Raw genomic sequence first — 26,690 nt, forward strand, 5'->3', positions numbered from 1 at the left:
AGATACAGTTAAAGTTAAAACTCTTTTTTAGAATGAGATGTTTATAATAATAAATATTTTTGAGTTTTCTTATTCGAGTTTCTTTAGTGTTGTGTTCGGTAAGAAGAAGCAAGCCACACCACAAACTGTAAACAAAAATAACCATTTTAATGCCATCTAGTGAAAAAGTGCTGAACTTCCAATCTTTAACGACTACAGCAAGATTTGGGTTTGGATATAAGTGAGATCATGCATGACGCAAGCAACTACGCCGAAATATCGAGAAATCCTTAAAGCTAATCATGGTCTACGTTCCGTAACAAATATATCATTGGATATTAGGTTCGTTCGTTTCGGGGTACTTAGAAAACGTTTGGGGCTTATAAATCACGTTAAAGAACCAAGTAGTCCATTGGTAAATCCATAGATGGCGTTGTAATCAATCACACAAATAGAAACGAGAGTCTGACAGCTATTGGCGCTTTGTATTTTGGTGGTGAATTCCCAGTAATTCCTACTAATGAGGGTTTTTACAGAGGCGAAATATCGCTAGATGGCGTTAGTATCGTGAGGTCCGTTTGAGGTTTGCTCGTGATTGGTTAAATAACTAAATGAGCCAATCGTAAGCAAACGTCAAACGGACCTCACGCACGATACTAACGCCATCTAGCGATATTTCGCCTTTGTGAAAACCCTCATTGGTAAGGACTAGTATGAAATAACTACTAATTAGTAGTAACACTGGGAATACACCGCTTTTTAGGGAGGAAGACGAGCAACTGGGTTACCTGATGGTAAATGAGAACACGGACATTCGCTATACCGAAGGATTGCAGATATAAATACGTTGCGATTCTAAAGAACATTATCCGATGTGCCAGTAATTTCATTAGCTGTCTTACTCTATAAGCCGATACAGTGCAAGCACTGCTGCTATCATGAATTGCCTACCCACAGCGTGTCTTGAAATTAATCCGGAATATTTCAGAAGGTAGTGCAAGTGGCGAAAACACCTGCGCCAAATTTCACCTCTACAACCACAGCAGATGATATTTTAGGATTTTATTTTCAACCCGTAGGAATATTGGGATGATACGCAGCCTGGGTGCTATTTCAGACGTTTAGTTATCTGCATTATAAAATTTCATCTGAATTTCAGCAGGAAGGAGTAAAGGTCACAGCTCATTACAGCCACCCGGCACCCAACCAGTACCGCCTCGCCTCGAGCGGTTAATATTCTTCATATGGATTTGAAGAAAGAAAGAAAGAAAATATTTAATTGCCAACAGTACAAACAATACAAGACAACAATATAAACAATACTAGATAGTAGTTTGTCCTGCGGCAAAAGGAGCAAACTCAGCTAATGCTGCGCTTACGCGGAAGCTGCCAGCGCTGGTTTTCAGTCTGCCCCTGTTGACACATGCTGGAATATTGTCTATAGCGGGTTGGATTTGTATGGGTATGCGCTCACTACGTCAAAGCGGCGTCCACCCGAACCACCTGTCGACAATGAGTGGACGCCGAAAGTCGACGCGGTGCTGGGCGGGTGCCGGGTGGCTCTAATGAGTGTGACCTTAACAAACATACATACACATACTCAAAAACTTTGGCATTTGTAATTGTAGTGGGATTAATACCACGCGCCATATAAATCTGCCTAAAAGTTCATTACTTAATACTCAGTTTTGACGCATTTTTGAGATACATTTTTTATGCGACGTCTTCACGTTACTCCCGGATTGTGTTCGAATCGCTTAACGGTATAGTGCCTATTCAATTATTGGAATTATACCTTTGTAGTTTTAGTGGTACTAGTCGGGGCAATGAACTTTTAGGCAAAGTTAGGCGGCGGAAGGTATAGCTGATTTTATGATCTGGTAATGACGTACCTGCTAGAACTGCAGCGATGGTGATGAAAGGCGGTAGGCAGCCAAAGTCTATGAGGGCGGGAAAGGTGACCGTTCCCGTAATGGTGCCGATCCTGCCCATCATCAGGAACGTCGCCATTGCCATCACTCTGCAAGCAACAATGACGTTCAGATCGCTTTTAGTTAGACAATAAGATCTTTGCCCATGTGTACTTGATGTTTTTTTGCAGCTTTTTTTTTGTTAATTAAGTGTTATACCTGAAGGAAGGCAGAGGGTCGTGGGTTCGAACCCCGGCTCGCACTGAGTTTTTCGAAATTCATGTGCGGAATTACATTTGAAATTTACCACCAACTTTGCGGTGAAGGAAAACGTCGTGAGGAAACCTGCGAAGCGATTCAATGGTGCGTGCGAAGTTCCCAATCCGCATTAGGCCCGCGTGGGAACTATGGCCCAAGCCCTCTCGTTCTGAGAGGAGGCCTGTGCCCAGCAGTGGGGCGTATATAGGCTGGGATGATGATGATAGTGTTATACCTGAGAGAGGTAGGGAAGAGATCGACAGTGATGCTGGAGAGCGAGGCTCCCAGCAGCGAGGTGACGGCCAGCGCCGCCGTCATCATGGCGACCACAGCGTCGGCGCTGTTCCCCAGGAACGGCATCATGATGATGATGACGGCGCTGCAGACGCCGCAGACACCGGAGACTAGTTTCTTGCCGCACCTGACGAGTGGAGGGTGGTTACTGCAGTATTTTTTTTCTGACCGTGATTGACCCCTGATGATGTGGTTTTGAACAAAAAGTTGGAGAACCCCCGACTTTGTCAGTCAAAAGTTATATCTCAAAAACGGCTAAACCGATTTTGATGAAATATGTCTAAGAAACATCGCTAGAAAACCTGATTTTAAATAAAAAGCGCTCGACTTTAATGAAAATTTGCACTTCAAAGTTGAATATTTCGCAAACAGATCACTGATAAGAATTTATTCTTAGCAACCCTCCAATGGTTTTGAAACACCTATCCAACGATATCCCACACTATAAGGTAAGTCGTCGTACTTTAGGTCTATGGGAGGTACCATAATTATTATTTTTTACTTTTTTTATTGTACCTTATTGTCGGCGTGACTGATATGTATATTCATGCCAAATTACAGTTTTAACGGTCTTTGAGCTTACCCACGGACAGACAGTCAGCCGGACAGACATGGTGAAACTATAAGGGTTCCTAGTTGACGACGGAACCCTAAAAAGACTATATTAAATGGATGTTTGCAGATGGTAGGACCTTGTGCAAGGTCCGCCCGGATGCTACCACCATCTTGCTCGCTTCTCCTGCCGTGAAGAGCAGTGCTTGCAAGAGTAAGACAGCCGGTGAAATTACTGGCAACGTATCTGCAATACCCGGGTTTGCAGATGTTTATGGCGGTCGTGATCTCTTACCATTTGTCGTTTGCCAACCAGTGATTTAAAAAAAATAAATAAAAAAATGTTAATCCAGATAACTCACGTCTTAAATCCAGTTTAACTCGACATGTTTTGGGTTAATGTGGTTTTGTGTGTTTAGCAATCTCATGTACTCAATGAAGGATGTTTATTAGTATTGCAAAATGTATTTACGATAAGATTTTTAATTAACTTGTCCAGTTAAATCAATAAAAACACACACAAATCACATACATCCAACTATCACCACCACCATCACACTACACTGACGCGTTTCGAACGCAACCAGAGTTCATCCTCAGAGTGACAAAACTGTTCACCTTGCCACCAGGTGTTAGATGTTGTCGTCTAACATCTGTTGCCCTGAGGATGAACTCTGGTTGAGTTCAAAACGCGTCAGCGTGGTATGGTGGTGGTGGTAGTCAGAATTGTGTCTGTTCTTACAGTGCAGAGGTTGAGGAACTACATGAAGACACATATGCTGCATAGACATAATAGCTATCATAACGTCGCAGTTGAGCAAAGTAATTGTTTAAAAGGATACGTTACCACCAAAGATGTGCGATGATGTGTTGCATCAATAGAAACCCTGCATTATCTATCCTCCCACCGCACAGCTCAAGTGGAAACAGCTGAGCGGAGTTTTATTCATTGACATGGACCTCCGCAAAGTAACCCCTGCTTCAATATTACATAGTCCTTACCTGTGTCCTTACTCAGGGGTTGGACAAAAAGTGCCGATGACGTCAAACCACTTATATATATATTTTTGATTTTCATATACAATTATCACTTATCATTTATCAACCTCTTTATTAAACGATATGAAATTTATTTTATTCACTGAATTCCATTGATTTTTTACGATTATTTTGTTACTTCATTAATGCTACTTTGTTTTGTTACTACATGTCACACGGAAGTTTAAATAAAAACATCATCTTGTGTGCAAGATTACGTCATTTTTACGCCATCCGCACTTTATGTCCGACCCCTGGTCCTTAGTTAAGAAATTACCTGTTAACCAGCGCTCCCCCGATACCATACGTCAGCGCGGAGCCAGCACCGACGATGACGCTCTGCATGTAGGTCATCATGTCCGTCTGTATCGGCTGGCAGGCCTCTGTCACGACGGTGATGTTGGAGGGGGCGATGGCCGAACAGAGGCTCTTGGACGAGTCCGAGTTGATCATGGCGGCCAGTTGGGGGTACCAGAGGCGGAGGGTGTTGGAGCTGGTGAGGTCAGAGAAGAATACAGTTTTGCTCTTGGATCGTAAGGATTATCTTGGTATGTTCTGTGGGATGAAGACCGAGGTCACCTTTAGACCTGGCAATAATTGGGCGTTTTAAAAACCAAGACGTCCCACATAGCTGTATACACTTCCACGAGAATGCGCGTTTGATCAAGTCTAATTGAACCCCCGATGTTTCGATGTAGCGCCAAGTTCATGGATTATGTACTGTGAATCGCTTAAAAACTTGTCAAAATTGACAGCAGGATTAAAGTTTCTATGTTGCTTGCTCGCTGTGTGTAAGAAAAAACGGCTAACGGCAAGTATTTCTGCTCATATCATTATATTGAGCACTTTTGAAGACTTGGAGGATTTTAACTTTAACAACGTGACACATTTCCAGGGTGAATAATCTAAATCTATTTCCTTTCCCCAACTTTTTCTTTAAAACGGATAATAGTTTTTGTACTGAACTTAAATTAAAGAAAAGCAACTGACCCAAACATGCTGCCGACGTGGATAGTGCAAATAAGGATCAGCCAGGTGATGTGGGGAACCCTGAAGAGTGGTGACAGTTGCGCCCAGCCGCCGCGCAGCGCCGCCACGCCGCGACCTTGCTGCTGGTTCTTCTCTTCTACCAGGCATTTGATCTGTAGAAAGAAGATTACATAAATTCTCGTCTCTTTGTTTATATGCTGAATTATCATTTTCTTTCTTTCTTTCTTTCTTAAATCGTCGGCGTTGTTCTGAGTCGAACCGTTCCCAATTAAAAGTCAGGACTTGAATATAGATAAAAAATTAAGCTAGGCTCCTCTTGAATTTAATAGAAGGACAGTATCTGTCTCATATGCCAAATTTCAGCTCAACCGGTCGAACATTAAAATTACTAACAATTTGAAACCACAACTTACATACGAACGTTACATTAAATAAGTAATAAAAATGTCCAAACTATCAACTCAGTTTTTAAACGTGTACACGAAGAGTCTTAATAGGTATTTGTTTTCTATAATAATGAAAAAGAAGATCGTTGATGACATTGATCATTATCCGCATCTGCGTTTCTATGAAACAATAATTTATCGTTTCAATCCACGATTGCGTGGCTAAATCAGGACATTGATTGATAGAGAAAGTTCATTCTATGGTGTTCCTGTTCTACGGTCTGTTTGATAAGTTTACGTAGATTTTCTTTAACAATAAAATAAACGCAAACACATAGAAGGATTTTGGATCAGATAAAGCTTTACCGGAAAATCTTCCTTCGTTTTTCCCGTGTTCAGCCTGTATATCTTCCGGAACACTTCCATGGCCTCATCGTTGCGGCCCCGGGACATTAGGAACTTTGGGCTCTCCGGCAGACAGAGGAAGGCCAGCCCCGTGAGAACTGGCATCAGCGCCGTCGCCAGCAAGAACAGGTTCCAGGCTTTGATCACTGAAACGTAAATATGAAGTTGGTGTAATGGGTGAGTCAGTACGTGGTGTTTTTGCTGGTGTATAAGGTACAACATCATCATCATCACCATCATCATCTCAGTTGCAGGACGTCCACTGTTAGACATTGGCCTCCCCCGTGCATGAGGTACCAATGGTAATTTTATCAGATAGAGCCATCTAGGTTCAACGAAGTAGTTTGTGACTTAAAGAATGTCTACTGCAGCAGCCGAGGAAACAAACGGCCGTCATTTTGCTCTGCAGCACGAGTGATCGCTCGTCGCGCTCTTGTACTCGTTTATAGGCCAGCTTATTGCTGCGCTCCAATTCGTTTCTAGTTTACTCACTTCTCGATCATCGTCGGCCATGGGACAGGTCTTTACCTGCCATACTAGTTGTCAGATATTCAAAGATGCATGCAACAATACTAACCGAACTTCCCCGCGATAGGGAATCTCCAGTCCTGAGTGAGGAAGGCCCAGGCTAGCAGCGGCAGTGTGACGTTGGCGATGGTGTAGAACAGGCTTGTGAGCAGAATGACGCGCGCACGCAGCTCCGTGCGATGCAGCTCCGCGATGTAGGAGATCAGGACTGCAAATGGGCCGTTGAAGCTGGAAGGACCAAAAGCATGCTTAGGAACCAAGAGATATAGCTTAGATACTGAGGAAGAAGTGATGAACTGCTGGGTTGGGTATTAATTAAGGTTCAAGGAAGCCGTGGTGGCCTAGTGGTTTGACCTATCGCCTCTGAAGCAGTGTCGTGGGTTCAAACCCCGGCTCGCACCTCTGAGTTTTTCGAAATTCATGTGCGACATTACATTTGAAATTTACCACGAGCTTTACGGTGAAGGAAAACATCGTGAGGAAACCCGCACAATCTGCGAAGCAATTCAATGGTGTGTGTGAAGTTCCCAGTCCGCACTGGGCCCGCGTGGGAACTACGGCCCTAGCCCTCTCATTCTGAGAGGAGACCTGTACCCAGCAGTGGGACTTATATAGGTTGGGATGATGAAAGGTTCAGTCAGGGTTTACATTTTCTCTTAAACTAGCTGTTTCCAGTGACTCTATCCGCGTGGACGGTTCCGGTCCGATCTTAATCGGTTCAGCGGTTTAGACGCGATGAGGCAACAAGCTATCAAATAAACAGACTTGCAAACTTACGTATTTGTAATATTAGTGGTATGGTATGTTGTAGTTGTACGATACTTACACCTATTGATCTAATCCCAAAGTAAGCAAAGAACACACATTTGTTACATTAACGTAGCTTTCATAAGGTCACGGGTGAGCAAAGTAGTTATTTTTAGTTCATCATCACCATACTCACAGGAATCCGCTCGCGAACCTCGTGACCAGCAGCATGGGGAAGTTCTGACTCATGGCGGCGGTCAGCTCCACCAGCCCCGCGCAGAAGAACCCCCACACCATGATGCGGCGCCGCCCGAGGGTGTCCGACAGGAAGCCCCAGATCATAGCCGATGAGATCATGCCTGGAAACAAGAACAATCCATGATCTGATGATGATGGTGATGATGTTTTCTATTGCCTGCTGCTACGTTTCTCTATCGCAACTCGTAACCGACTGTCTTTTCACCCCCACCATCCCAACAGCTGGCTGCAGTCTACAGCTCGTTTCTTGCGGAACTTTTGGAATCAGCTTGCAATGCCAGTGTTTTCGGACCGGTACAACTTCATCATTATCATTATGTTATGGATGTCCATGAGCGGCGGTGATTGCTTTCCATCTATTTTGATGATCATTCTATTTTTATTTTGGCTGACAATGTTTTTTAATTTACCGCTATCATATACCTATTACTATTATTATTATTTTGTATACAATGTGACGATCCTTTTGTGAATTTCTTATAATTACCTGACATGTATTTATAATGTATTTTTTCATTAGGTAATAAATAAATCTAATCTAATCTAATCATCAGGTGACCCGCCTGCTCGTTTCCCCTTATCATGTAAAAGAAAAATGAATCTATTTTCGCAATAAAATCATCAAGTGAAATTAATAAGCAATTTGTCCATCTTGCTCGCTAATCCTGCCGTGAAGCAGCAGTGCTTGCACTGTTGTGTTTCGGCGTGGAGAGTAAGACAGCCGGTGAAATTACTGGCACGTGAGGTATCCCATCTTAGGCCTCTAGGTTGGCAACGCGTCTGCAGTACCCCTGGTGTTGCAGATGTTTATGGGCGGTGGTGATCTCTTACCATCAGGAGACCCATTTGCTCGTTTTCCATCCAGTCAAATAAAAAAAAATAAAAAAAAATGTCCAGCCCCCTGTACCCAAAACTATCCCAAGTGTTAAAATTGACCTAACTCGTAATTTTCATTAACAAAAAAGTAATAATTGTTTATGTAGGTACAAATGTAGCACTTATCTGTCACTTTGACAGTTGCCGTCGGCCACTAAAACATAGGTACATTTTATTATAATAATGTAGCATTTTGATTGGGAGGGAACAAAAACTGTGGCAAAATCAAAATTGGTAATTATAAATACAATTTTGACCAGTTGTTTTTCCTCTTATTGCCTATAATTCCTTTTTTTATTTCCTTTGTCTTATTGTTTAGGATTTCAAAATAAATAAATATTGTAGACAGCAAAAATAAATAAAAAGACTTTCCTACGTACACTACATATAATTTGATATAATGAAGACTTTTAAAAAGTCGTTAAATGCGGTTGTTTTAATTACTTATTACTTTGCATTACGTCTGTAATTAGTAAACAGACATTCTTGAGATAAATATAGTATTGTTTACTTTGTATGACTTTGTGAAATTACCTTTCGTTATTGTTAGCTGTTATCTATAGCTACGTACCTAAATATGGCAATCTGTCTCGCTTGTTTGGTAAATAACATAACGAATGTGTCATAAATGAGCTTTTAGTAATTTTGTACGAACATTTTCTTTAAAGAAAGAAAGAAAAAAAAAGACAAATTGAAAATACAAAACTGGATTCCAGGAGGACCTGGGTTCGATTCCCAGTGATGGTCTTATTTTTATAGTTTTTCTGTGCATCTATATTTCAGTTTGTATTTTCAATTTAGGTTTTACGGGATGACCGTAAAAGTAAAAATTTGGAATTGAAATAAAAAATACAAAAAGATTCCCAAAAACGAATCTTAAAAAAAAGACCACCACAAAACAAATGAACAAAAAAGTATGTAAAAATAAAGGGTCGGTATATAAAAACGACTGAATTTAAAAATTACCCGATCTGCATAAGGACTATAACGCAAAACGACCATTAGATGCAGAAAGTCTTTATACATAATATATCAAAATGACATGGTACTCGTAGCTACATGCACGACCACTGAGCAGAAGGCCTTCATCTCAGAATCGCTTAGTATCAAAACGACTAGTTCGCAAAACGACCATATAGTGGAACGTCTACATCTTTAGTGCCTTAGTAGTAAAACGACCTTGTGGCGAAACGTCTGCATTTTCTTGTAGCAAAACGACTATAAACAATGTACGATATTCTCTGTTCATTAAATAAACACCAAACATTTTATTCTGTAAGAAGGCCTGTAGGTTTGAGAGAGGCCTATGTCCAGCAGTGGACGTCTTGCTTACCTTAAAAAACTCTATACGAGTATACCTGTTTTCTGTATTGCTTATTATGTGTTGGTGTTCAATAATGAGTTGTTATTGTATTGTATTGTAGGCCGCAAAGGGCACTTTTACATGCCACTTTTAAGCTACCAGCGAGCGCTTTCAGAAAGACCATCAGTGCCAAGAAGAATGCGCCACGAGAAACTTGGCAGAAATTACTTTTTACAAACCGAAATAATAAAGTTACAAATGTCTGAAAGCTAAAAGTTAAAAATATATCCATAAAAATAAAAAAATACATAACAAACGAAGAATAATATTAATTTTATATATTTACTTACAAAATGTGATCGATAACATTGTATATTCCACAGACGGTACTGGAATTGCGAACATCGACAAATTAAAGCCCTCTCAGTCTTCGAGCTTCTAATAAGTATGTGGACTATCGTCCGTAGGTATTTCCTCATTTACCGCCCTTAAGACAAAATGTACCAAAATATCCTTTTGGCTAATGTGGTTTAAAATTTAAATTCAGCAAGGCTGAAAATCAGCGCTGGGTGTTAAGGTTTAGCTTCGATAGGTTTAGGGTCTCCCCAATCAGCTTTAGCCGATCAAAAACTCTATATGTCCACGAAATAACACGAAAAAGACGTCGTTTTCGCTCTTATTGCGTAGACATAAAGAGTTGTTTTGATCGGCATAAGCTGATTCCGCGACGATAGGTGTGGGAGACCACAGAAGACCGGGCAAGCGCCCGCGGCCTCGCTCTTGCAGGAGCCTCACGCAACAACCCAAGCAAATTTATAAAAATATACATTTTTCAAACTATATTTTCGCATTATGATTGGTTTTTTGGAGTCTTTTTGTATTTTTTATTTCAACTCCAAATTTGTTACTTTTACGGGTATCACGTGAAACCATATCGAAAATACAAACTGAGACATGGATGCACAGAAAAACCAGAAAAAGAGACCAGCACTGGGAATCGAACTCAGGTCCTCAGCATTCCGTGTAAGTAGCAAAGTAGAAATAAGCAACCTGAGATATGTATGCATAGGAAAAAATCGTGTCTAGATTCCTGTCCAGCAGTGGTGTAGGGGTTATAGCACGCAGCACGGAATGCTGAGGACCAGGGTTCGATTCCCAGTGCTGGTCTCTTTTTCTGGTTTTTCTGTGCATCCATGTCTCAGTTTGTATTTTCGATATATTTTCGCATCACATACTTTTCACGAGGAACAACGGGTCTCGCAAAGACCTGCCGCCGGGGCCTCGCAATGGATAAGGCCGCCGCTGTGTTGTCTATATGTACTTATAATTGTTGTGTCTTGTGCTGTGAATAAATGTATATATGGTTTACTAATGTTTCGGCGAATAACGTTTGGCAACCTGTTTCATTTCGCAAATTTTCATTTCCCAACTGTTTAATATTTATGAAATTGTAAATATTTAAGGATTTTCATAAAACTAAACCTAATCTTACCTAAAGTTCTACACGTGGCTGAAATAAATCCTGAAATATTTACAGTTTTAGAGTTTGCGAAATGAAAAGTTGCGAAATGAAACAGGTTGTCAAACGTTACGTTGCGAATAGACAGTACTCGGCATAATATTTTTTTCTTCCTTTCTTTCAAATTCATTTTTTTATTTGCCCAATAATTCATATAAGAAGGTCATTGAAGTCATAGTTTTATAGTTTAGCGGCTTGTCTTAATTTTTCACGTCATTTGCGCGTAAAAAACACGCCGTGTGCGCAGCTCCTAACTACAGAGTGGTTCCGGTAGTCTGTTTGTATTACGTCAGTCAAGTTTGCTCAAATATGTCACAGCCTATCGCGTTTGCAGAGGCTTTGTCCGTCACCGAACGGGGCGTGCGCGGGCGCTAGCTTCCGCCGTTCACGTGTTAAGTCAGCTGTTCGATCATAGTGGAGGCGGAGAGGGTTATAAATAAAGGTTTTTACACCACTGTATTCGTTAACCATTGTATATCATGGATCCCGATGTGGGGGCAAAATGGTCTTTCTTAATGGTCGTATTGGGCTAAAGCCGTTTATTTGTCTAAGGTAAAGGAAGGCTTGGGTCAGATAGCGTCCTTCGAGAACAGGCAGTCAAGAGAAATCGATAGGCGTATCGATAATGCCTGGAAGAGCTTCTGGTCCATGAAGACGCTAATGAAGGGCAAACTTCCTCTGTCACTTAAGCGCAAACTCGTCGACATGTGTATTCTTCCCATTTTAACCTACGGCGCACAGACTTGGTCATTGACTGAAGCTCAAAAGTCCAGGCTCAAGGTTTGCCAACGAGCAATGGAGCGCAGTATTCTGGGTGTTCGAAGAACTGATCGAATCAGAAACACGATACTGCGCTCTAAAACTCGTATCACAGATGTGGGTGTCAAGACCGCCAAGCTGAAGTGGGACTGGGCCGGACATGTCTGCCGCATGCACCCGGACCGATGGGCACGGATCGTAACCGAATGGGATCCGAGGGATGGGCATAGGAGCAGAGGCAGACCCAAGAGGAGATGGCGGGACGACCTGAGCGCTTTTCAGCTCGATTGGCAGGTGCATGCCCAGGACAGGGAAGAGTGGCGGAGAAAAGGGGAGGCCTTTGCCCAGCAGTGGGACATAATACAGGCTACATAAAAAAAAAGGAAAGGTTATCTACTTACATTGTAAAAATTGTCTCTACCTTCTGGACAAAGACCGAAATCTCAAGTAGATTTCCTTCTCAGGAATCCACACTAATATTATAAATGCGAAAGTGTTTGTGTTTGTATGTTTGTCCGTCTTTCACGTCGAAACGGAGCGACGGATCGACGTGATTTTTGACATAGAGATAGTTTATGGGTCAGAGAGTGTCATAGGCTACTTTTTATCTCGGAAAAATGCACAGTGCCCGAGGGAACAGCGCGCGATAACCGAATTTCACGCGGGCAAAAGCTAGTATTGTAATATTGTTAATTAATATTTGATTAAATCAATATCAAAAAAAGATATAATACTCGTATGTTTAGAAATATTAAATCGTAAATCGATACTGTACTTACTCGTACAATACCCTAATCAAAACGGTCTATTCATCTTTGTGCAGAGGGTAGACACACTTTGTATGTTTTAATTTTCAGGGAGCCCACTTATCTTGGCAAAGTAAAGCCTAAATCAATTATTTAAAACTTACAGCTCAAGTTTTTAAGGTTCCCTAGCCCAGTCGGCAAAAACGGAGCCCTTGGGTAGAATTACTTTGCATTCCGTCCGTCTGTTTAAATTTATCCAATCCCTCAATTTTATCCAATGCCTCATGAAGCCATCAAAACATACAGTTATTAAAAAAAATATTTCCATACTGTATTGCCTTAACTGAAAAACCTACGAGTATACACCCTGTATACTCTGTCTCTCTGACAGTTCTGACGAATCTAGGGATTCCTCATAATGTTTAAATCCGTCCAGCCGTTTAGGCTGCAGCAAGGACCAAAGAAATGGACATACACACATAGAGTCATGTGTGTGGGATAAACGTGCGCAGTGGATAAGTCTACGCAACCACATACTCGTTATTGCTGGCTGTCATAGAAACTTGAAATTTGGTACCAAGAAAGCTCATATACCTACCGTAGCACAACCAATAACAAAAGTATGAATAAAAGAAAAGAAAAAAAAAAGAAAAGTATGAAAAGTATGAAGTATGTGTGTTTTTTCTGACTGCCGCAATTCCCCAGTCGTCTCGTAATCATGGCGCATGCAACTGTGCCAAATATATAGCTTCGTTTAAATCAAGGTACGCGGAACAAAACCCGTATTTAAATCATAAAATTAGTAATAACCGCGATAGTCTAAAATATTGTGTTGAAAAGTATGAAAATCTTTATTTTTTTGTGTGTGTTCTCAGTTCTCACACTACTTAAACATTCTGTTTAAGAGCGGGGCTCTGCAAACACTGGGTATGCATAGTTACCTACCCACTTGACAGTCCGACGTTACCATGGTATCCAAAACCAAAATGCTTCAAACCGTCCATGGATATTTTAGTGTCGTAAAGTTCAACCCTGATTTTGTGAATAAATCATAAATTACATGCTATTGTTTTATAAAAAGTATTTGAATGAGTAAACATAAATTTACGTCTCAGTATTTCTTCTTTATTCAAAACCTTGTAGTTAAAAAAATGTGGACACACAGCGCGTTATGTCCGTCGATAAAAAACCCGGACGGTTTGAGGCATATTGGTCGCGAGCTTCGGACTGTCAAGTGGCTACAAATCTGTACGGAGCCTTCGGTACGCGAGCCCGACTCGCACTTAGCCGGTATTTTTCAATATTCCAAGTCAAAGATCAAAGCCTCGTCTCCATTCTTTATCTCACTGTACATATATCGGTTAAGTAAAACAATGCGTTTATATTAATTATGTGCACTATCTTCGATTCCTGTCATTCTGCCGTAATATATTTGCAATACATTACATGATACTGTCAATTTAAAATGTGTTTTTGACCAACCGTTTCTTTCTGTTTTATTATATTGACCCCCTGATTAAAATTTGACGGATAAATGTGATGCCGTCTCTATTTCTTTAGTTCGAATAGACGGAGACGGCATCATATATTTATTAACCAAATAAAATTAATCAATGGGTGGTTAAACAGCCCCTTAAAGTTTCCTTAAAACTCTGGCCTAGTGGTTAATTTAATCTATGCCCTCTAATCGTGGGTTCAAACCCGAGCTCACATCTTGTGAGGTTTTCTAAATTATATTCAAAATTTACCACGACCTGCGCTTAAACCTGTACAAACCGGCGAAGCAATGCAGTGGTGTGTTTGAAGTTCCCAATTCACACTGGGCTCGCCTGACAACTAAGTCCCAAGCCTTCTCATTCTGAGACGAGGCCTGTGCCCTGTATCGCCGAACGAACGTTGCGTATCGACGATCAAGTGGTACGTATCGACAATCGAGCGATACGTATCGACGATTGAACTTTACGTATCGACGATCGGGCATTCGATTTACGATTTCGAATAGTAAACGCGTATCTATTTAATGAAAAACTTACACTAAAGCTACTGGCAACACATACAGTGTCCCTAACCATACCCCTTTAAATGCAAGGTTCGATTCTACGCGCATAACTAAGCACCTTTGTTTTGTAACATTTTCAAAAAAATACTTGAATTTAGATCATTTATTGATGATATTGTTAAAAGAGTGTATCGGTGATGGAGGTGTTATCACTGTGGTGACATCTCAAACAAATTTCACTGTTGCTGTGTTTAAAAAGTTGCAGAACATAATCAGGTATGTAGCTCAGTTATTCGCGTAGAATCGAACTTTGCGTTAAGCCATCGTCATGGTCATGGTGTGAGACTATCTAGACTCACCTCCATAAGTGATAGCGTTGACAGTCCCCATGTCCAACAGGCTGAGCTGCATGTCGCACTGCGCCTGCGTGAAGATGTATGATGTGGAGCTGGTCACTGACACTGCGCTCCAGAAGGCTGGCAGTGTGCAGAGCATTAGAGCCAAGTTGAAGCGGCCGTAGCCCGTGGCTGCTATGGCGGCTTCGAAGTCTGAAGACGGCTCTGGAACTAAAATTGGATTGAATTCAATACATACAGATTGAAGGTTCTAATATTCAAAAGTCTGTAGGTAGAGTTATTCGCGATGTCGCGTGCCGTGGTTCTTATTACAATGTCATTATGTCTAATTTTACAAAGTCACGCGTCTTCGTGGATGGCACTAGCTAGGTAGGTATAAGTAGAAACATAATTCACTAATATAATATATAATACGGTATTGGAAAACTGTTGAATTTGCCATACCCTGTAAATTATTATAAAAATATAGATACATAGACAATGTTAAGCGAAGAGAAAAATTAATTCGGTAGAAAATTGGATTTAGTGATTTTTTGAAAAATCTTATATCTGTCTCTTTTTAAAACGCTTTTCTCTATGCAGCAAGTATGGCGCTACTTGCGTGTGACGTCACATGCAAGTAAGTCTTTCTCTGTCTAATCTTGAATTTCAAATCTGTTATATTTAAAGTTAAGTAGCTTAAAATTGTTTTTCTGTTCGATAACATGGTTTGGCAAGCTTCTGTCTAATCTTAAATTTCAAAGTTAAAAAGTTAAAGCTTAAAATTGTTTTTCTGTTCGATAACATGGTTTGGCAAGCTTTGATTTATAAAATAAATACAAAATAGTCAAATACCGTATTAAATAAGACAGCCTTAAGCCTTAAACTGTATGTTGGGCACCCTGCCCAATAGTAGCGATCTGGGTAAGAATAATTTAGTTTTATAGGTAGTTCTATTTTTCTTTGCTTTCGTAATAAACTAGTTATTTTTTTGTAGGTACTTATATTGTTTATAAATAATCTTTCTTTATATTATGTGTATTTACCAAACATCTACCCCTCAAATGCAAAAAAAATAAAAGTTTGAGATAAATGAAGGGGTCTAGCCACTTCGCTTAGAAATTGAAACGTGTTATTTGCTACATTTTTATGCTTGATCTTTATACTGGTAATCGGTGGTTCGCAACTCTCCGTGTTTGGCTGTTCGAACTTCGCAGTTTTTTTATTACTCTAAAAGCTCATGCAACATTTTTCCGCCTCAAAACTGTGGCTAGCGACTGTTGACTTTGTCACACATGTTGCCCAATTTGTGGAAACTGGCCTATATAGCTCCGCGTGACTCACGCGCATACACGAGAATAATATTATTGTTTTGTTTGCCAGATTATTAAAGAGAAATTCTGCTCTTTAGCAAGCTTATTTTTTTAGGTCTTATGTCCGCTAAAAACGGATAGGTAACTTTTTCGAAAGATTTCGCCGAAAACTCGATTACCTACTAGATAATTCTATCAGCTGACCCGTCTGTCAAAGTTAACGGGAAAAAATAGTATATTTTTTATCGAGGGAATAAAATAAGCCAATATAAACCCGAGGTGTCTATTTAGCCGAGGGTTTATATTGAGTTTTAGTCTCGAGGTGAAAACTCTATTTTTCACTTCGATTGCGAGAAAAAAAATAGTCATTAATCGCTTATAATTTACGCTCTACAACAATTTCAAAGTTTTCGCAGTATGTATTTTTCTCAGATGTCTATCAAATCGCATCGGTGAAATGGTCCATACACAAATTGGAATAAATAGAATGGCGCCACCTTCTATGCGGAAAAAGCATAGAACTAAGACCACTTAGACTAAAGAACGTAACATTTTCGTCATAAAAATGGTCCAAACACAATCATCTTATTTTATGCCAAAAACTAAGCAAGTAGTAGTAGTTCTTTGACTATATAAGCAAGTACTGGCTGTTTGAATTAGAATTAGAATTAGAATTAGAATCGTTTATTGCAAGTCACATTACAATTTAAAGGTGGAAATATAATATAATTAAGTACACATGTGACACCCTGCAAGGGCATGGCAACATAACCTAACATAACATAAATTTATATTCTAGGACTAGGGCTTCATATTATTATTATACAAATTCTAAACGCCTCTAAGCATTTCGTATAACACTATATAGCTGAATTATTCATTTCATGTCAATATTTGGTCAAATTACACACTTCATAAGACAATTAACTAAGAATAATCTTCATTAAAAAACTCGTTCAAGCTATAGTAACACTTGTTCACTAGGAATATTTTTAATTGCTTAATAAATAAATTATATCTCTCCAGGCTCCTCAAGGAATTCGGTAGGTGATTGTACATTTTGATGGTCATGTGATGAGGGCTACTGCTGGGCTGTTTGAGTTTATCTAAGTCACTCAAAATAAATTAAAAGAAAGAAAGAAAGAAAATACATTTATTTAACGCCATAAAAACAAACATAGAACAGATAAAGACATACATGACGCTAAATAGGTCCCCACTCAGCATAATGCCACGGCAAGCCAAAAACCAACTTAAAATAAAAAATAATTACTTTTACTCCCCCCAAGACTAAAGTACCCGCTTTACTCCCGCCTCGTAAGGCTATATTGACCTACTTTTAGAGCATGAGAAGTGAAAAATAATGTGTATAATTTCATATACAATGTGTCTCTACGTTTTGGACAAAGACTGAACGAGTAGAGCCCCTTCTCAGGAAAGTTCTAATATTGTTAATTATTCGATTAGGTGAATATAAAAAAGATAAAATAAAATTAATGTATGTTCCGAAACAGTAAATCGTAAATCAGAGTTTTTCTCTATTAATACTGTGACGTTTGGTATCAGTAACTTAGGGTACAAATAGCCTAATCAACACATTTTGTTCTATTCATTTTTGTCCAGGGTAGTGGCACGTTGGATTTTACCGGCAGAACGATGTAAAATTATAATTATAAAAAAATCCTATAGCGAAAAAACGAAAGCTTTATCAAAACCTAAGATTTTTTGCCATAAAATCAAAATAGCCGAGTCTAGGGGTCGTCTGGCGCCAAAACCGTGCCAATTCATCTGATTGGCACGAAAATAACTCAACTGTCGATGCGTTTTAGATTGTTATTGTCTACGCCGATATTGCTGCTTATTGAAGTGTAGGCAGTTGTCTCACCGCCGGCGAGGAAACGATTGGCTATCGACTATTTTCTCGCTCAAGAAACGAACAAAAGATATAAGAACCTGTGTGAGTAAAAAAGACACATATATTAATAGTTGATCGCTGGCGGTTCACACTGCCGGCGAGAACTCGCTCTTACATCTTTTGTCGCAGCGACAAGAGCTAAGACTCGCTGAGCTATAAAACTAGCTCAGCGATACTCGCTCAGCGCTGTTAGCTTGGCGGCCGCCCGGCTCGAGCGAGTAGAGCGAGTAATCGCCCGTCGTGCTCGAACACTCGCTTTTCACTGCTCGCCCACTCGTTTCTAGTTACTCGCTCTGCTCGCTTCTCGCTCATCGTCGGCGGTGGGACAAGTGCCATAATTTAACATTCTTTTGCGCAGAACAGCTGTGTTGGAACTTTCTTTTAGATATAACAAACCTGGATAAAACATACTGGACATTTATGGTAGGTATACCGGGTGGGGCCTATAATAGGAGTAAATAATTAAAACATAGATCGTACTTGTCAAACTGAACGACATTGGTTTAGCGACTGAAAACTTTAATGTTTATTCGAAGAAGCAGTGTAAAGGAAACTTTATGATATTTGTAGCGTGACAGACGACGTCAATAAGGGCTATCGTTTTTTGTCTCACTAGATGGCGCACTGTTGCGTGAGGTTTTTAGTATGGCTTTCAAAGTCTGTTATTACGGGCGTGAAAACAAAGTTTAGATTAAAATTATATTTAATACACCTTAAAACCGTACCATAAAAATATCGAGCATGCCACAGTGTTGCATAGTCCCCGTTTTGTTCGGAAAAAAGGGAGGACAAAGGTTTCCGAAAGACAAAACTGTCTCAAAACACAGACATTCATTGCCCCGGAACGCATACTTGCCATAATTAATTTCAGATATTGCAAAATATTAACAAAATTATTCTAATTCTAAATAAACCCAACCCAAAAACTGAGATTTGACATTTCGGAGACCTCACGCTACACTAGCGCCTCTAGTGGCGAATTCATACGCGATAGCCCTCATGGGGCTCTAGGATGGAGTAAAGGTAAACCAAAAATATATGACTATTGTCAAGAGGGCGCTATTGTTCTTATTTATATGGCAATAGTTCAGTATAGTCGGAACAATGCTTTCTTTTTTCTTTGGCGACCTAAAATCAGAGGAGGAACGACCTTCTTTCGTAATTCGCGATATCGATGACTCCGATATACCTAGAATAGTTATTAGATATAGTTATAGGGAGAAAAATGGTGTATTTACGGCGAGGGCGTACATTGAATCCAGAATGTAGCGAAGGATTCTACAATATAATCCTGAGCGTAGCGAGGGATTCTAAAGTAGAATCCTGAGCGTAATGAGGGACTCAAGTGTTAACGCCCAAGATGAAATAATTTTGCTCCCGAGTGGCTCATACAACTTTTCACATCGAGCATTAAGAAACTTGAAAAAATAAATTCTAAATATTAATAAAGAATAACCAGCATAGAAAATGACGTGGCTTTCCAATTATCAACTTAAAAAGTAGCATTTTCAATAAAACACTTAGAAAAGCCTTGAACAGAAAAGTTGCACTTTGCTCCCTCTCGTCAGGGAGGAAAAGTTACTTTTCTGAAGGAGAGGTGTGAAAAGTTTATTAATAACCATAATAGCTGCTTATTTTACCAGATTACAATGACATCTGACATGTTTACAACGTTTACCTGTTAGCTCTGATCTACATAAGTACTTTACTCTTTGGCTCTGATGTTAATTTGAAAAGGTTTTGTAGCGAAATAGTTTCATTCCCCAAGCGTTTTTTTTCCAGTAGTTTATTATAAACATTATTTACAATGATCCGTTGTTGACTACGAATCGTTTTGGGCATTTTTTGTTATTGTTCAAAGAAACCGCCACAGTGACACTGACAATCATTAAAATTATTGCCAGTGTAAGAAATTAGTTCCAATAAAATTCCGCAACATGGCGGATAGTCATATATTTCTGGTCAGGCTTTACATTGATTATTCTATTTAATTTGTATCAAAAAGGTGAAATTTAAAGAATTCATTCTAAAAGTCGACGAGTAGGTACGGTCACGGGCGTTAATTTGAGACCCATTTCGTAAAAAAGTCCTTTGAATTATCTTACTAATGACAGATATTTGATCTAAGTGGGTCCTAAAGTAACGCTCGACCGCTCGAGACCGTACGATCTATGTTTTAGTTATGTATTTGGTCCTACTACAGGCCCCATCCGGTATAATATTTCAATACGGCGGCCGGAAAAAAATTGACTATAATATTGCATGAAATATGATATTTTGAGAAAATGTTTTTTGAGATTGGTTTTTTGGAATCTTTTTGTATTTTTTATTTCAATTCCAAATTTTTACTTTTACGGTCATCCCGTAAAACCTAAATTGAAAATACAAACTGAAATATAGATGCACAGGAAAACCAGAAAAATAAGACCAGCACTGGAAATCGAACCCAGGACCTCGGCATTCCGTGCCGTGTGCTATACCGCTACACCAGTGCTGGTCTTATTTTTCTGGTTTTTCTGTGCATCTATATTTCAGTTTGTACTTTCAATGTTTTTTTGACCATACAAAAAATTGGTCATCTCCCCTCTTTCTTAATTTACTAATTAAATTAGTTAATTCACACGCTGCCCTTTAAACTAGCCAGAGTCAGTAACCGATAACTGCCAAACTAGAATTGTGAAGGTTTACGAAGGTTGTCTGCGGGTGCTTGCCCTGGCCATGTACTCTTATCGAAATGACTTGTTCGTCTCATTGCTAAATCATGCTATAATAATACGCAATTTGGTCTTACAGCCAGCTATGTAACAAAGTAAGTAAGTTTGACGACCGGATGGCTAAGTGGTTAGAGAACCTGACTACGAAGCTTGAGGTCCTGGGTTCGAATCCCGGCCGGGGCAGATATTTGTGTGAATAACACGAATGTTTGTTCTCGGGTCTTGGATGTTTAATATGTATTTAAGTATGTATTTATCTATATAAGTATGTTTATCCGTTGCCTAGTATCCATAGTACAAGCTTTGCTTCGTTTGGGACTAGGTCAATTGGTGTCAAGTGTCCCATGATATTTATTTTATTTATTTATTTTATAGTGACATGTTTTTTTTCCAGGTTATCCTGACTAAGAAGAAATTGTTTTTTTATTTTCATGTTTAGATTTTGTGCGTAGGGACAGAACAATTTTACAATCACTGCTCAAGCTCGTAAAGTTTCTATTTATACTGGATATACCTACTCGTAGGCTGTATTTTGATGGATTTTTAATAAAGTAAAATGGAAGGGTGGAAGAGTGTACTTGTAAAATCTTTTTATGCTCGACTTAATTCTATTCACTCGAGCCGCAGGCGAGGGTGAAATTACTTGTTTTTTTGCATTCGCTTGTTATTAATCTACTATTTCAGAGGGCTTGTGATGATTGTAGGCAAACGCAAGCCTTTTTGCTTAAAACTGTTTATGAGTTGCATCTGTAAAATTTTAAGAGCTACCAATACCAGTGAAATATCAATAAAAAAATTAAGATCTTATGTCATCTTCATCGTTCCTGTCTGGATCCACGCGCATTCAGAGGTGCGAACTCGGATCCGAATCTACGACCCTCTGTTTCAAAGGCCATAATAGGTATAGGCACAAAAACATGAAAACAACGCATCACGCCAAATCGGGGGCACTTACTTTAGAATTATAAATTATAAATAAATACTTGCACGTTAAATTATTGGCCGTAAAGAAGTGACATACGGCGGGGTTACGAACTGGCGCTGCGCCAGCGCCGTTTCCCAGACCGGCTTGAGACGTGTTTGTTTTCATTCGAATACTACTTTTAAAAAGCGGTCAAGTGCGAGTCGGACTCGCCCATGAAGGGTTCCTTAGCATCAAGTAACATAATATAAAAGTTCTTTGTTGATTGAATGAAAGGTAAATTGCGGTTTACGATTTATGACGTATTAAAAAAACTGCTTACTAGATCTCGTTCAAACCAATTTTCGGTAGAAGTTTGCATGGTAATGTACATTATATATTTTTTTTAGTTTTATCATTCTCTTATTTTAGAAGTTACAGGAGGGGGGGGAACACACACAAATTTTACCACTTTGGAATTGTCTATCATTTTTGAAGACCTATCCATAGATACCCCACACCCCCACACGTATGGGTTTGATGAAAAAAAAAATTTGAGTTTAAGTTCTAAGCAAGTATGGGGAACCCCCAAAATTTATTAATGATAATAATGATGATAATGATAAATTTATTTGTCAAACATAGGTACAAAAACAGATCTTATAATATTTCATAGAACTCTATGTTTTGCCGTTAGGCGTACAAATATTTTGCAGTTACACATTCATTATTGTTTTTTTTTTTCTATTTTTGTGTGAAAATCTTAATGCGGTTCACAGAATACATCTACCTACCAAGTTTCAACAGTATAGTTCTTATAGTTTCGGAAAAAAGTGGCTGTGACATACGGAGGGACAGACAGACAGACATGACGAATCCCTAAGGGTTCCGTTTTTTGCCATTTGGCTACGGAACCCTAAAAATGCGAAAATTCACGAGTATAAGTCTTATGAACCCAGCCCATATACGTCCCACCGCTGGGGACAGATCGTTTAGAATGAGAGAGCTTGGGCCATGGTTCCCACGCGGGCCTAGTGTGCATTGGGAACTTCACACACACCACTGAACTGCGTCGCAGGTTATGTAGGATTACTCACGATGTTTTCCTTCACCGTAAAGCTCGTCGTAAATTTCAAATGTAATTTCGCCCGAATTGAGGTCTTTTTAACCAAACGTAACGTAACGTGAAAAGTTAGCTGTTGTCCCAGCAGAAGATAGTTTTCATCACACTTGCTCGTAAACAGTGTCGTAACATGCAGGCTATCTTGGTTGCAACCCCCCAAATAACACCCTCGACCTTAATGTGCTTGTCATGAAACCCGTGGTCGGTAAATGAGTCATTGCGTACTAATTTTCTTGTCATGAAGCCCAAAGACGGTAAATGAGTCAATGCCCGTAATGATACTGCTGCGCGCGCTGCTGCAGGACCAGCACACGCACATCTGGCGCATGCTGCGGGAGGGGGAGGGCGGCGCTACCAAAAGCGCAGCCTAATGTATTGGCAATATTTGGAAGAATTATATTTTTTCTTTTACAAATATAAAATTTTACTCGCAAATGTGATGAAAAACATTGTATGTCGCACGGGCGGTACTAGAATTACGAACATCGACTCATGAAAGCCCCTCAGTCTTCATAGACTCTCGTTCGTAATTCCTTAATTACCGCCCTTAAGACACAATGTACTATTATGTTAAAGTGTTAGAAAAGCGCTAGTTGTTTCCAAATTATAACCCTGTTTTAAATAGTAATGACGAGAAGACTATGTTACGTTACGTTTTACCCTAATAAAGTTTTTCGACTGGTAATTTACGAGTACTGGTAATTCTAAACTGTCATCGTTAGGCTGATTGCGAATTGGACACCAGACGCAAAGTTGCCCTTTGTGTCTAAACTAAAGTTTGCAAAAGGGATGCATGCTAGATCCCTGTAAAAAATGCTGATGATGAATTCATATACTACCCTAAAAGTGTTCACTTACCACCCACCAAAAGATCCAATTGCATACTATAACTTAAAATATCTACTTTATGTCCGTCCAAAAACATTGAATTTTGAAGGCTGACATTCTACCGATAAAAACGTTGGAAAAATATGTAATCGCGCAAACGTTTTATATTAGTGGAATATTTCCTTCGTCAAGGTTTGTGGTTAAATGGTGCTGTAGCTAATTTATGGGTTTTGTGGGAGGAGCGAATCAGGGACGCTAGAAGTCGATCGGAATCTATTTCGGGTGCTTCAGGAAAATCATATTCTGTGACAGCGAGTTCGTTCACTCTTGTATTTTTAAATAATGTCACTCTTACTATTCTCAGTGCGATTGGAGCTATTAAACTTTTACGAATCAGACAATGTTCCAAATAACACGCGTCTTCTCTGAGTTGCCATGCGCGAATCTTAACAAGCCTCAGAGTTAAACGGTTAAGCTCTTTGGACTAACGCGATGTGACGTAGGTCTAAAGAACAGTATAAAATAATTATTTAGATTGTTTTTTTTGGAGTCATTTTGTATTTTTTATTTCAACTCCAAATTTGTTACTTTTACGGGTATCCCGTGAAACCATGTCGAAAATACAAACTGAGACATGGATGCACAGAAAAACCAGAAAAAGAGACCAGCGCTGGGAATCGAACCCAGGTCCTCAGCAATCCGTGCTGCGTGCTATAACCCCTACACCACCGCTGGACACGAATCTAGACACGAATTATTTAGAAACAAACATCCTCCAATACAGTTGGTATACAAGTTTGGAAAGCTTCTTTCGCCTCTACCAGTGAACTCGTAAAGACAAAGTACATTATCAATAGTTTCATATGATTCATGGTTTTACATTTGTTGGTGACTGGTTGGAACTCCTCATTGAAAGCCTAACAAAGATGTTGATAATATTAATACCTAGTTAGTTTTAATTCTATATTCAAATCTGGTGCAATCCGTCTAACAGAGCTCATCAAAATCAATTGCTCTGTCGGGTTGGTTGCCCCAGCATCCTTTTGTTGACTTCCTTATTTTCATTACATAGTTCAAACCATTGCAATCCGGTGTTTTTAATTTAGTTCGTGAATTACATTAGACATGTTTAAATACACGGAATGTAAACTGCGATTGCCTTTAAGTTGCTCCCGTTATTCCTTCAGTCAGACACTAGTCTTCTCATGAAGTGGCACTCCATTACAATGGACTGGTTAGCTGTTTACCCCTGAAAGTTTCTCCCTCTATTGAACTATCCGGAACAGTTGCTCTGCACTGCTAATCCTGGTCCACTCCCCTTATTTTCTGAAGCCATGATTTGACGCTAAGCCACGCTAGTAGATACGTTGAAATAACGCGAGCTCATTAAAGATAATAGCAGTCCTGAAGAAAATATGTCTAAAGTACACTAAAGTTAACAAGTTGTTAAAGTGCGTACCTTGCGCCAGTTTCTCCAAATTTGTCGACGACAGTCCGGTCACTTTGAACAGATGGTCATGCGGAATCTCCTCCTTCACCTCCGAAGCCTCCACGTCATTACCAATCGCCATCTCGAGTCTCGGTAATCAGCAAAAACTGAATTTAATTAACCTAAGTTTAATCGAGACTCTAGGCTCAAGAGGCATTCTCAAAACAGTGGCAACCAATGAGCTCACAGCTCATCGCGCTGTATTATATCTAAGCGTTGTATCTTCACTGTTTGATTAAGGCTTTCCTCTGTGTACAGTCAACACTTCGCCAGTATTCCTCCAGCTATTTAAGGCAGCGTAAACATTTTAAACAGCCGATTGTACTCACTGTACACAGAAAAGGGGAAATTATTAATGCGCCCGTAAATATGTAGATAAATAGCGTGATCGTGTGAACTTGATTTGGCATTACACGCGCCTGGTTTGTTTATTAGTATTTGTTTGACTTTTCTGCCAGGTATGTCTGTCTGTAGTGAGAGTTAGGCCGTTGTTTTTTACCTGATTCCCACTGTTTGACTCCAGAAAAAAAAACACATTAACTATGTGAGGTAACAGTTTTTGTATGCGAAATCTATCATTGGATTGCGATCGCGAGCGTCAGCAGGGCTACTACGAAACTCGAAGTTCGTATCGTACCGTCCCTCTCGCTCTCGTATTAAATAGTATAAGTGTCAGAGGGACCGCACGACACGAACTTCGAGTTGAGTTTCGTAGTAGCCCTGCAGAAACGTTAGGCAATACGGCATCAGCTCGAATGCGCCTAGTAACCCGCGCACCTCGTACCGCACCCCATGCTAGCTTCGCGCGGCTAGTGTTGGATCCACGTTGGATCGATTCGAGAGGAACGTACGCGTCGACATGGCGTCAAGACCAACGAAAAGGTGCCGTACAAAAATAACCAGATATAAACATAATTTAGTAAGAGGTGTTAAAAAGAGAAATTGTGTCGGATGCTATTAAAAACTCAGAACATTTTTTACAAGTCGCCAAGCTGACAGAAAAGGCAAAAAAAATATTACTGAAATTAAAAATGATCCCCGAAAAAAATTTAGGGCATGTTTTTTTGATGCTACGAGTATTTAATTTTATTAAATTTCTACACGTTTATACTTATATATTAATGTAACAGAATCTTTTAATTTGATTTTCAGCGACTTCTTATTGTTGTATTGAATTGATACGAAGTTTTCTACGTACGTAGATAATTCTGGGGACCATACAATAATATTAGATACTATCGATTATCTGTTATTGTAGACACAGGAATTCGAAGACAGATCCACGTAACCTGGCCATGTTAGGGCTTGTTAAATTGGTCTTAAAGTGTATTTTGAGTAAAGGTAGTTCTCATGGTCTGACGAAGTCAGGTAGCATTAAAAGCGAGTTTTAATTTTTTTAAGCTACCTACATACGAGTATATAAGTAATTATGAAAAGAAAACTCGGGGAGCGAAATTAACTATTGACAATATCCATGTAGAGTCTACATTGTAGACAATCAGAGTTATTATTATGTTCTTAGCAA

At 39.5% G+C, this 26,690-nt stretch overlaps 1 protein-coding gene across 2 annotated transcripts; it reads right to left on the bottom strand.

Moving 5' to 3' along the window:
* Positions 1–10: 10 nt before the first annotated feature.
* On the bottom strand, positions 11–25,338 carry LOC141434273 (synaptic vesicle glycoprotein 2C-like). 2 transcript variants are annotated; one of them, XM_074096669.1, is made up of 10 exons: positions 25,136–25,338; positions 14,907–15,107; positions 7,284–7,446; positions 6,390–6,568; positions 5,774–5,958; positions 5,022–5,173; positions 4,309–4,524; positions 2,383–2,568; positions 1,872–1,999; positions 11–125 (listed from the first exon to the last, which is right to left on the bottom strand). In XM_074096669.1, exons 1-10 carry the CDS (start codon positions 25,245–25,247, stop codon positions 70–72), a joined length of 1,578 nt encoding a protein of 525 aa, XP_073952770.1. In that variant the 5' UTR covers positions 25,248–25,338; the 3' UTR covers positions 11–69. The 2 variants fall into 2 exon arrangements, with proteins under 2 accessions (XP_073952770.1, XP_073952768.1); XM_074096667.1 differs by having other exon boundaries at positions 14,907–15,113.
* Between the last annotated feature and the right edge of the window lie 1,352 nt (positions 25,339–26,690).

This window comes from Choristoneura fumiferana, chromosome 13, assembly GCF_025370935.1.
Source record: "Choristoneura fumiferana chromosome 13, NRCan_CFum_1, whole genome shotgun sequence".
Taxonomy (NCBI): Eukaryota; Metazoa; Arthropoda; class Insecta; order Lepidoptera; family Tortricidae; genus Choristoneura; species Choristoneura fumiferana.

Excerpts from the sequence above, each read along its gene's own strand:
- LOC141434273 (XM_074096667.1), bottom strand. The coding sequence starts at position 25,247 with ATGGCGATTGGTAATGACGTGGAGGCTTCGGAGGTGAAGGAGGAGATT. Across the intron at positions 15,114-25,135 it reads TTTGGAGAAACTGGCGCAAG|TTCCAGAGCCGTCTTCAGAC; the intron begins GTACGCACTTTA and ends ATCCAATTTTAG. Across the intron at positions 5,174-5,773 it reads AAACGAAGGAAGATTTTCCG|ATCAAATGCCTGGTAGAAGA; the intron begins GTAAAGCTTTAT and ends TTCTTTCTACAG.